We start from the raw sequence: 12500 nt of genomic DNA on the forward strand, positions 1-12500 counted from the left end.
CATATGTGATTCTCATCCATGATTCAAAATTCAACATAGTTGTCTTGTTTCGTAACAATGAAGCACATTGGACAGAAGTTTAAAATTGCATTCAAATAAACTATTTGGCTAAGTTTGTCTTAAGCCCATTACATGAAAATTTGTCACTGTAAGAAAGAGTTTGCGTGTGCATGGTCTAAAGTTTACTTAAAGCCAGTGAACATGCTGGTTTACCCAGTGACTGCTGGGAGGGAGAACTCAAGAGATTTTACTATGTCTAATCCCAGTAGATTTTATTTTGTCTAACAACAGAGAATTGTACTCATCAAATTGGGGACATCTTATGGCGTTTGAGGTGTCAATGGGTAAAGTGAAACAGGGCGACTGGTATAGAGTTTAATTCCTTCTTACAAGACATCAGAGATTGTTGAAAACTGGTAGTGGAGCCATCAGGGCCTGGTTGTTTTTTGTGTGTAAAAGGCAGGTGTAACTTAATCAGGATGTAAGGGGCGTGAAAATTTGTTTCATGTTTTCACTTTTTGGTGAAAGGTTCCTCTGCTTATTTTTGTTTTCTAATGCCCGAAAAAAAACATTAACACCAAACCTTAAACATGTTTTAAACATGTTTAGTTAAACACGGTTTTCAAAGTGTTTTCTTTTTCATCATGTTTAATGACTTTTGTCGACTACGAATTTAGCACTGGTACAAAGCATGTGTTGAAACAAACTCTGAATCTCATGGCAAAAGCCAGTCCTACACTTTCTTGTGACTTATTTTTATTTTTGACTAAACCAAGTTTAATTAAAAACATGTCTTGTTGTATGTGAATGGGGTATACGATTGACTTCTGCTGATGTAAATTTTTGTCGAATATCAGCGTTCAACAGCATTTGGGAGTAGAGAAATAAACTCCTCAGTTAGTTTTTAATCTGGGATTAGCGTTAATCTGCTTTTGAACAATTACCAGGCCCAAACTCTTAGGTAGGATTGAAAGCTTTTATCTCTATAATGCTGGTGGCATCCTTTGTTGATTGAGCTGCAAGAACTCCTTGAAAGCCAACTTGAAGTTGCCCATCAAGTTTACCAAATTATTGTCCCACTGGTCTGGAGGCTTAACAATATCAAGTGTCTCAAAATGTGTAAATGTAAATGTTATGGTATCATAAATAAAGAGCATAAAATCCTTACTTATTTTAAAATGAATTTAATTTATTTCACTTATTTTTGTAAGATGAATTTAATGTCGTATAAAATATTAAAAAGATTGTTTTGTTGCCTTGGACCCAGAAGGCATGGCCTCTGTCTGCTTCTGATAAGTGGTGATTTCAACTTGAGGACTATGAGATTATAACATATTGGTTAAAGGCCTTTCTATAATGGCACCTAGACTATGGAATGACTACCAAATGTTAGACATTCCTAACAGCAGCAATATAAACAATTTAAAATCTAAACTGAAGACGTATCTTTCCAAACAGCATACGACTTGTAATTATTTTTCATTTTTGTATGGTAAAATAATTTAAAATGAGTTCGTCATTGTAAATAGTAGTTTTGCCATCTTCAGCATTTTCAACTTCATGTGTATTTTATTACTTTTTTTAGCTATCGTAAAGCACTTAGCACAGTAATGGATAAGGGCTACATACATGTAAATGTTATTATTCCTTTAGTTCCAAATTGTTCCGAGCCATTTCAGACCTTGGGAATGATGTTTGAGGAGCAGGAAGATAAAGCAAAGGCTCTTCAGGTATTCTGTGACGTATCATTTGTCACTCGCTGAAACATAGCAATCACCTTTGCAGCCCTCATTATTTTCATACAGTTGTACTTGTATTATGTTGTGGTTCGCCTTTGATTTTCCTGAGTTTGTTTCAGATTATGATAATTTACTGTATATTAGACAAAGAAAAATCAAAATTGTCTAACGCCAGACGATTTTACTTGTCAATGGGAACCCCTGGGAGTCAATGAGTTAATCAAGTTTTTATATGACTCTTTGGTTCCAACCATTAATTTTGTTCAACCCCTAAATTTTGTTCAAGTATGGTGCTTTGAGTTTTAACAATAAACCTTTTTTCCCAGTTTTTCCTTATTGCTGCTTATCTGAGCAAGTCTGGGGATGCAGATGAGTGGGCAAAACTTGCAATGATGTCACTTGAACTGAATGATTATGACCAAGCATGACTTGTTATAATCAAGGTAACAGTACATTAATCTTTAAATTAATAAAGCGTTTCACTCTGAAATTCAAACTAAATTTGTCAACAGCTTGTTGTCCTTCCACCTTCAAAGGGGTGACAGTTTTTTTTTCTTTCATTTTTTGCCCCTGAATTTTGATTTATGACCTGCTACAGCTCTTTATGGAAAGTAAACACTGACAGTTATGGCTTTATAAAGGAATACAAAGTAGGTGTTGCAACAAAATTTGAAATTACCGGCTGCTTTGAGTGGAGTAACTGACTGTTACATGTACATTGTCAAATTGATTTTTAATCCTAGGTTTGAAAGAATCTGTCTTAATTCATTAAATTTTAGGGAAAAATTGCCAACTTCTCTGAGTGAAGTAGCCGACTCTGAGGCTTTTTGCCAGCTGTCAGTACTTACTGAAACTACTGCAAAGGAAAAGTGTTTTGTACATCCAGCCCTTCACTTTAATCTATTCTGAGTTCAACCATTTTCTGTTGAACTTGTTCATAGCTCTAAAGTTGGAGCCAGCTAATGTTGCTGTTCTGTGGGATTGTGCTGCCCTCTGCTATCAAATGGACAACTCTAAGAAAGCACTGGAATATTATGAAAAAGCATGCCAGGTAACAACAATTAAGAAGATAACTTTTCCCAAGATCATTCTGGGTCCTTCAGGAATAACTAAAGAGTTAGTACATGTTGAACAGTGAACTCCTTATGACTAAAAGCCATTCACCCTTGACGTCTTCACAAATATGCCACTATTTGGGGTTTCATGTTGGTGTTCTTTCTTTTGGCTGTAATCAATACCTAGTTTCTGCCCTTTGTTCTCGGTCTCTATTCCATGTGTTAGCCTTTTGTTCAGTGTCGTAATTGCACACTGTAGTTTTACCACCATATTTAAATTCATGTCGCTAACCTCATATACATGTATATATCAGAATTGTTTTCATTGTCTCACTCGCTCTCCATCCTAATCCAGCAGTTGGTATTTACCAACCTTTTGCGTTAAATATAATTGCTGGTTTTAAGAAGTTGTTTAGTAATTGTTTATCCATGGCCCTCGTCATTTCATGGGGAGAATAATAATTTATTGACATCTGAACCAAGTTTAATATTAGGGACTTTAAGATCTATGATGTGGTTGTCAACAACAATGACCCAAAACAACATCATTAGTTAAAAGTGCTGCATGTTTAGGATGCATTTTAGCACATATTTTTGGGGTCTCTGCAAAACAACAATGTGAAGTCACCTAATTTGAGGTTTTGATAACAATGCCAGCATACAAAATGTGAATCCTGCATTCTCCACTTTTACTCTGAAACCCCTCATACCAATTTATTTTTAGGATACTTCACCCACGTTGCATGACGCGAACAAGATGGACTAATCACAAAAATAGTACAATGTTGCAAAGTTATATTTTGAGATGATGTTTTCGTTGACCTCACTGTCATAGATCTTAGAGTTCTTATCGTAACTCTCACAAGTGTCCTGCTGCCTAGAGGGAATGCTTCTGATCTTGAAATCAGAGAGTCTTGCAAGTACAGTAAATTTGACTCCTGGGACCTTTTTTTCTATTAAGCCTGCACCATCAGCTGTTTGATACTGATATTGTTCATTGTTTTGTGATATTGATTGTTGTGTTATGTGTTCTCCTTCAGTGAAATAGGGATCTGATAACAAAACCCTGTGTAATAAGTCTCCTTGGTTTGTAGGCTTTGTCTTCATCTGGTGATGGAGCTAAGTACATTGACCTTGTGTGTGAGTTGGCAAAGGTATGTACATATAGACGTTTTTATTTTACATGATGGTAAAGATACAGTGTCATAGGAGCTTTGCTTACTTTTTTGAAGTGTTAATGATATGAAATGGATCACATACCGTAATTATTGAACTTCGGATATGAAATCAAGTGAAGCTATCATTCTCGCAGTTATAAATGCGATTTTAGTAATTGCGTGGATAAGCCTGAAAAATTCAGGACTTCAATAGAGTTTGAACCCGTGACCTTTTGATGCCGGTGCAACACTCTAACCGACATCAGTGGCTTCATAGCCTAGTTGGTTAGAGTGTCACACCTGCATTGCAAGCTCACAGGTTCAAACCTGGTTGAAGTCCTGAAATTTTCAGGCTTCTCCATGCAATTGCTAAAATTGCGTTCATAACTGCGAGGATCATAGCTTCACTTGCTTACTTATTTGGTGGTCAAAACCAGGAAACAGTATTAAAAGTAAATTATTCATCATTAAGTAGTCTAAGACACAAATGAAAAACACTGCAATCCAAAAATAATAATAACTAAGGAGGTTGTAACACATTTTAACAGGAAGAGACAGCTACATCATTTTTGTGATTTTTTAAAGTTACGGTCTACACTCACAAAGTATGTGGCCAATTTTATTTTAAACTTTTTTTCCTTTTTCAACCTCAATATCTTTTATAATAATTATCTGCTAACAATAATAAACTTGTAATACCATGCAGTTAGGAATTACGTTGTTCTTCAGGGGTCTTAACTAAAGTGTGTTCAAACAGTGCTGTGTCATTTCTCATTAAATAATTTACAGGAGTGATGTTTCTTACTTGACCTGTTTAGTCTCCATGTAAAGTACTAGAGCAGTTTTTAATTTAGTGTCGTAAAACCAAAACCAAAGTAATTACTTTGGCAAATCAAAATGGTCAGAGACAATCCGGTAAACCAATCAAAACTCGAAGTAATTACAAGTAGCCGACACAAAGAGCAGGAAAATTTGCACGCACGAGCCACGATTGGTTTTGGTTTCATATCTGATTGGTTGAAAAATTGGCACGAGAACTTTGAACCAATCACTGAGTGAAGTAATTATAAACCAAAGCAATTTGCTAATTACTTTTGACACTCAATCGAAAACCACTCCTTGTACATTGTAACTGTTATAATTATTTATCTGTTAAGTTCCTTTTAAATCTAATGAAAAATTTAACAGAGAAAGGATTTTCTATTTTTCTAAGAGCCTGTATTTTCTTTCAGTTGTACCATGAAAACAAATCCTTGAAAGAAGCTACAAATATACTGGATGCTGCTTTCTCTAAATTTCCTAACCATGTGAATAACCAAGGTTAGTTCTGGGCAAAATTCGCTTTTAAAGCCAAGACAAACTGCTTTTAAGTACACTTAGCTTGACTGTAAGTATCGAGATGTGAACTAAAAAACTGTTTTACTGCATGGGTGGTGAATGAAGTTCTTAAATTTGGTATCAATTGGGTTTGGAAGGTCGACAGATTATCCCAAAGAGACAAAAAGGGTGACACTTCAATGGTTTGGGTGAATTTACTAAAACACTATTATTTTAATTTTGACTGTTGAATTTCTTTGTATAAATGGCAAGGATAATTATGTGTAAAACAACACTCATTGGCATAAAAAATTCTGGGTTAAAAGGAATATAAGTATTACCACTAAAATAAAGCTCTCATTTCTTTAGAGATTTTTAAAGTAGATGTTGCAATTGAGCTGGTGTAGGAATGAATAGGGAAAGGGCTAATTAGGCTACTTTCATTCGACATTTGCTTGCCAATTAAAGTGCTACTATGACCAAAAAATCAATTTTTATTTTTCTGTGGATTTCAAAATTATGTCAACTAAATAGTAAGTGACCCAAGTTTAAAGCCTTGACTTCAAAATGACACCTATTTACGGGGTATTTTAACTGGAATTTTGCTACTCTTGGGTTTCACTTACGTGATCAACAGATATGCTTTTCAACAAAAACAAAAGAAAACGTTCTCATAAGAATACAGTTCAAATTCCCAGAGGATTGGATCAGGACTCCAACATACACTGTACCCGCTGTTGCATTGTTTCGGGACTCCAACATGGCGGCTGCAGCGTCACTTAAAAACCAAGAAGATAATGATCCGCCAATACTAACTTGACGATCTTGAGAGAGCTGGATTGAGGAGAAAATGACATCAAAGACTAAATAGTTTAAGAATGCAATGCATGTGTTCATGACTAAATTAATATGCAGCACAGGAGTTTCAGGCTTTCAGACTGCTTTTACACGCTGAAATTTTTATGCTAGTGAGTAGATGACGTTGCTTTTCCCTAAATCCAACCCCATTAGGTCTAATCCAATCAGTCAGTTTGGAGCATGAATAATGGGGGACTGTGAAATCCAATTACCGGTACCTTGCACTCAAAGTAAACAACCTTTGGATAAAAATCAAAGATCAAAATTTTGCCAGTCCAGTGTTAAGCAATCACACTTTCAAAATCTGAAGAAAAAAAGAAATGATTCTTTTCAGTAGCACTTTAAGCACTCTCAACTGTTCCTCGCTTGTTCTTTTCCTATTCATTCGTTTTATGTATTTATTTTTTTCATTTATGCCAGCAATCAACATGCTTGCTGATCTTCATATGACATCCAAGGCATACGAAACTGCTCTGCAGGTAACCCTTAACATCTGGTATTACTCAGGCTTCTAGTTCCCGACTCCAGCAGATTTGGTTTCGATTGGGTTGATAGGGTCTACCTGCTTGGTCACCGGAGAAACAAATTCAAAACATGATATTTTGAGCATCAGCCCCATTTTCCTAGCGACTCCAGGCTCCGCTTCAGCTTAACTGTAGAACACCCGGCCACTCCAACATGGCTACATGGCTACTCTGTTATGCGCAAACACGCAAACTGTGGCTACGCGGCTACATGTAGGTGGCGACGCAGCTATGTGGCTACACGGCTAAGCTCAAACAATGGCAAGAAACCTCAGGGTATACCTCGTTCTAAATCCGTCAAAATTGGTGAGGCATCCCATAGCGATCATCGTCACTGATCGACGCAAGAGATGGAAGTACAATGGAAACTCACAAAGCCGCCAGCCACAAAGATGCGGTGCTACGTAGCCGCGTAAGCACGTAGCCCTGTAGCCGCGTGGCCAAGTAGCCGCAGTTTACGCATTTGCAAGCGCGTTGATAGCATGCTCGCTCAGTCACCCACTCATGTAGCCAGTTAGTGGCCAAGTAGCCGTGTAGTCGGTGTTGCTTCGGTTGGCCAGATATTCTGCAATTACTCGGGTTAGTTACACCGCGGTTCTTTTATTTGACTGGTTGTATTAATTTAGATTTTGGCGCATCGCAGGTCATTCTTAAGCACTGTGACGCGAAGAAAGAAGAGGTATCAAGATGCTCTGAAGAGTCACCTTTGACATCATTTTCGCTCCTAATGAGTCCAAATCATCGGCCAGACTTAACTGATTCACAGTCAAACAACGAGGAAGCAAAAACCAACTTAATTTTACCAGAGGACTTTCCCATTGATCTTCGAGTCAAGATTGTTGTGTGCCTCATATACTTGCGGAATTTGTATCCTATCAAGGTAACTTTGATATGAGGCTTGTTTTTGTGGAGGCGGGGGATTTAGTAGTTTTTTTCCTAGCACACTTTCACAGGCATTCTGTTCCTTCCCACCCCTCTTTACTGCGTTTTTCATAAACGTGGGTACTTAGTTTCCAATGTACGGTTTCATTTTTGTCTGCCATCAATCACTGTACATAGCGAAACTGGTTAAGGGGTCACATTCAGCGTTGCGATTGGCTGATTTTCGTCTACATTGCTGGTTTCTAAGTTAAATGGCCCTCTAACTGTCACAGCAAATGCGTTTGACGGCTGTAAAAAAGGATCTAAATTTGAACTTTAGAGGCCATGAAAGGTGCTGATTTCTTTTCGTTTTCCAACTTTCATTCTTTTGATATATTTTCACAGGACTTACTTTATCCACTGTTCTTGCAATCTGTGGACAACGTAGGCGATCTGTACATTGATGTTGCTGATGCCTATACAGAAAATGGTTGGTATGGAATACATAAGGCGTGGATTGTGAGCCGATTGTATCTTTTACTTGACACCGATTTGCACCTTTTTAAACACGCGAAGATGCACTATAAAAGGCGTGGTACTTTAGGCACATACAAATGATTTATCAATCAACAGTGGACGCAACCGAGAGCTCTGTGATAATTTGTTCAATAAAAAAGGCCCCTTATGGCGATGTGTCCGTTTTTTCTTCCCCAGTCCCTTTTTTTTCGCGCTTGAAATATCTTTTCAGGCTTTCGTCTTTGTGTTGCTGTTTGTTGATCACCATCTTTGATAATTAATCAGTCGTGCTTTAAAAGAATTCGAGCAAAAGCAGTGAGTGAAGAGCCCCCTTTTATGGTGCGTCTTCGTGTTTAAAGACGCTAAGCACTGAGTAATTACTTAGCGCCCCCTTTTTTCTTTTTTGGCCATATTGGTGAGCATATAAAAAGAATCTTGCTATAGCTTTGGATCACCGCTGATTAGACAGGAGTCTCGAAACGTTGGGTCTTTGAATTGTAACTTTTTAAGCCCCATCCGTAGACCGAATTCACAAATTGCGGCTAATAAATTATTCCTTTGTCATTGTGCGAAGTAGCCTGCCAGCAGGCTCTTCCGTTGAAATGGCGCGCGGTCGAAATATAGGGGCTTGGATACTACTTTCAGCAACCAAGCCCGTATATTTCAACCGCGTGCCATTTTCAACGGAAGAGCATGCATGCAGGCTATGTGCTAAGAAAACCAACTAGCCTCGTTTGGATGGACAAATGCAAAAGAATTGTCACTTTATAGCGAGGCTAGTTGGTCTCATTAGCTCGAAGACAAAATAATAATTTATTGGCTGCCATTTATGAATACGGTCTATATTTCTCCAAACCAGAGTGGCTGCATTAAAATTTTGTCAGACTATAGAGACTAATGTTCGATAGCATTGAAAGGAGACACATGAAAACCGAAGAAAAGTTACTTAACTAGAGACTAATCAATCGAACACCTAAGTATGCTAAGAGGATGAGAGTATCCGGTTACCAGAAGGGTAACATTTCAGAACTGGAAAAGTCTTTTACGACTGTTATTCATATACAAGCTGATATCCTTGTGTGCTTCATCAGTTCGATTTCATTCGACCACTCTCGCAGAACAGAGGAAAACATGTCAGGCCACAAATCAAAGGTCGCCTTGTCTGTGAATCCAAACCTGTGTCCCGTTTCTCGAAAATGTCCCGAAACCTTTCTGGCCTTTTTCGGGTGTGACAATTCTCTCTGTGTCTTAACATATTAACGGAGAGATTTTCAAACTCCACAGTCATTTTCCTTTTTGTTATCTTGAAAACATGTTAAAAGACCAACCTATCAAAACAAGTGGTTGACAGTTTAGTAAATGGATTTTCAAGTCCGAAAAGGTATCGGGACTTTCGATAAATGGGACTCCAGACACACTGGTTGAAGGGGAGTTCGGGGTGGGCATTTAATGAATTCCTGAGCCAATCAGATTGCATATTCGTGATAGCGTACTTGCTTCCACTATGATTGTCCTTGTGTTACTTTTTAATTCTTTTCACACAGGAGACTATGAAGAAGCTTTGCCGATTCTCAACATACTTTTAGGCTCAAATAAATATAACGTGGTGAGTTTAGCTGCAGTTCCCATTCTATGGAAAGAGAGAAATATTGGTCAATAGCTATAAATATGCAATTAGAATGCCAAAAATCTACATATTTAATGGATCAAACAAAAGATTTGCCCGCTCTGCACGTGCCTCTTACCATTTAGTACATTTCTCCACCGTCCACTGTAAGAGCCTTGACAAACATGCTTATGTTGAAGTGACTGGCCAAACGGTTGAAACATGTTTGATCTAACTCAGATCAAATCCCACAAGCAAAGAACTATGGAAATATATTGTTAGTGGTGATAGTCTTACGACGCTCGTTTCATTCCGACCAAGGGACTCATCAAAGACCTTTCTGTTTTGCAAACTCGTCGGGAAAATTTTTTTCACTCGTGAATTTGTGCGGTCTGGAATCCTTATGAAATATAAGGCGAGATTGCTGTCATCATTTTGTTAGCGAACCTGACTTTGAGCGTGATGCCCAACGAGTTTGCAAAACAGAAAGGTCTCTGACGAGTCCCTTGGTCGCGATGAAACGAGCTTCGTAAGACTAACCACGAGCAATGTATTTTCACAAGTAACTGTCAACTTTATTGTCAAAGAACTATGGGTCACAAATACAGAGTTCATGTTAAGTTTTTGCACAGGAGGTAAAAAACCAAAAATAGGAGGTAACTTTGTTACCTGCCCCTGCACGGGCTAGCGAGCTCAAGTCTTAACTTGACGTTCGTAACGATCGCTGTCCCGTGCCAGCGGCTGCTAAATTAATTTAATACTCAGCAAAAGGAAAGAAGGTTATACTATTTCATTGATTTTCACTCACCACCGCTTTTCTGACGCTTCGGTTGAAAACTAAACTCCGAAAGACCTTTCTGGCGTTTTCCACGCGTGGATGCCATGTTGTAAAACGTTTTTAATGGTTATGTGGGGTTTCCCCTGGCCGCGGGAGGAATGGGAGGGAAACATGGCGGACATCGTTTCGAAGGATGAGTTGGCAAAATCAAGCTGGATTGCTTTAATAAATGATATATTTTCGAAGCGATAACATGTGCCAGATATCTTCACAGGATTAGTTGGAGGGGGAACGCAATATTTCCCATAAACGCAATGTAATTTCACCTTTGAACAGACGAACATTCGTTGGATAATTTCGGTTAATATTTCAGTGAAACAGCCGGTAACATTTACTTGAACAGCCGGTAAAAATAACCGGTTACCGGCTCTTAACAAGAACCCTGCAAATATACGTAAAAAAAAACTCATGGGTACAAGCAGTTGAGCAAGCGTGGTACGCATGCATGGGCCAAACATGTTTGATACTGCTGGCCAAACAAACAGAACTTCGATCGTGAAACACGAGAACAAAAGAAATGTTTTAAGTTGTTTGATCGAATGTTTGATGGTCTTCAAATTTTATCAAACACGACCAAACACGATCAAACAGCACCAGACAAGGTTGACAAACGGTAAAATGTTTGGCCACCAAACAATGTTTGATGTTATTTAAACGCCAAACGTTTCCGTTTTGGCCAGGCTCTAAAACAACAACGTAAAATTGCTAACATTAAAGTTGAGAGAAAAGGATAAGTTTTTCAGTCTCTCCTTACTTTAGCTTCGTTCATACCATCTTCATTCCTGGGTCACAGGTACAGTTTTGTCAGTCATAGTAAAAGGGTTTGAATAGTTCCGATGTGATTATCATAACACGGATTTATAGAGCGGTTTTCAAATGAGTGTCGTAAAACCAAAACCAAAGCAATTACTTTGGCCAATCAAAAAGGACGGAGACAATCCAGTAAACCAATCAAAACTCGAAGTAATTACACGTAGCCGACACAAAGCGCGGGAAAATGTGCACGCGCGAGCCATGATTGGTTTTGGTTTCACTTCTGATTGGTTGAAAACTTGGCACGAGAAATTTGAACCAATCACTGAGTGACGTAATTATAAACCAAAGCAATTCGCTAATTACTTTCGACACTCAATTGAAAACCGCTCTATCTTGAGATGACGTGCTGGCCCCAGTCGTTCCAAGGGTTGATAGCGCTATCCACTGGATAACTCAATTGGTTTTGCTACTGTTTAGAGTGGTTTTCAATTGAGTGTCGAAAGTAATTAGTGAATTACTTTGGTTTATGATTACTTCACTCAGGGATTGGTTCAAAGTTCTCGCGCCATTTTTTCGACCAATCAGAAGTGAAACCAAAACCAATCGTGGCTCGCGCGTGCACATTTTCCCGCGCTTTGTGTCGGCTACGTGTAATTACTTTGAGTTTTGATTGGTTTACTGGATTGTCTCCGTCCTTTTTGATTGGCCAAAGTAATTACTTTGGTTTTGGTTTTACGACACTCATTTGAAAACCCCTCTATGCGCTGGATAGTGATTTATCCGGTAGGTAGTGTTATCCACCTTTTGAACAACCGAGGCCAGGTTGTCTTTGGCATCGTTATTGCTCGAGTGCCGTTGAAAGATTTTGAGAAAAGCACCAGCATACAACGGTCCCATTCTCCATACTTACCTCAAAGGCTTACACTCCAAAACAGTGGTTGGTTACTTGTACAAGATTCTACGTCGCGAGCAAGATGGAATATTCCCAAAATATTTCAGTACTATTGCGTAGAGGGTTATTTTCATCTGACGTTTTTTTTTCTTGTGAAATAATTCTATTCTCCGCTCTCAGGCTGGCATATGGCTAAGAAAGGGTGATTGCCTCCATTCCGACGGAAGATTAGAAGAAGCGGTCTCAGCGTACACTCAAGTTGTCCATTTAGCTCCAAATCATCTGGAAGCACGGTTAATTTTAGCATCTTTGCATCAGCAACTGGGTAGACCAAACCAGGCTTTAGAGGTACTTGATGGTGAGTAGAATCATAGTTTCGAC

General features: G+C 38.4%; 1 protein-coding gene across 1 annotated transcript in view; it reads left to right on the forward strand.

The window, feature by feature from the left end:
- The window catches only part of LOC138024145 (general transcription factor 3C polypeptide 3-like), a 46344-nt gene that overhangs the window by 17955 nt on the left and 15889 nt on the right, over window positions 1–12500 (forward strand). Inside the window, exon 12 of the mRNA XM_068871254.1 lies at window positions 12300–12477. Within this exon, the coding sequence (XP_068727355.1) occupies window positions 12300–12477 (178 nt within the window). The remainder of the gene's footprint in view (window positions 1–12299; window positions 12478–12500) is intronic.

Source organism: Montipora capricornis, chromosome 11, assembly GCF_036669925.1.
Source record: "Montipora capricornis isolate CH-2021 chromosome 11, ASM3666992v2, whole genome shotgun sequence".
Classification (NCBI taxonomy): Eukaryota; Metazoa; Cnidaria; class Anthozoa; order Scleractinia; family Acroporidae; genus Montipora; species Montipora capricornis.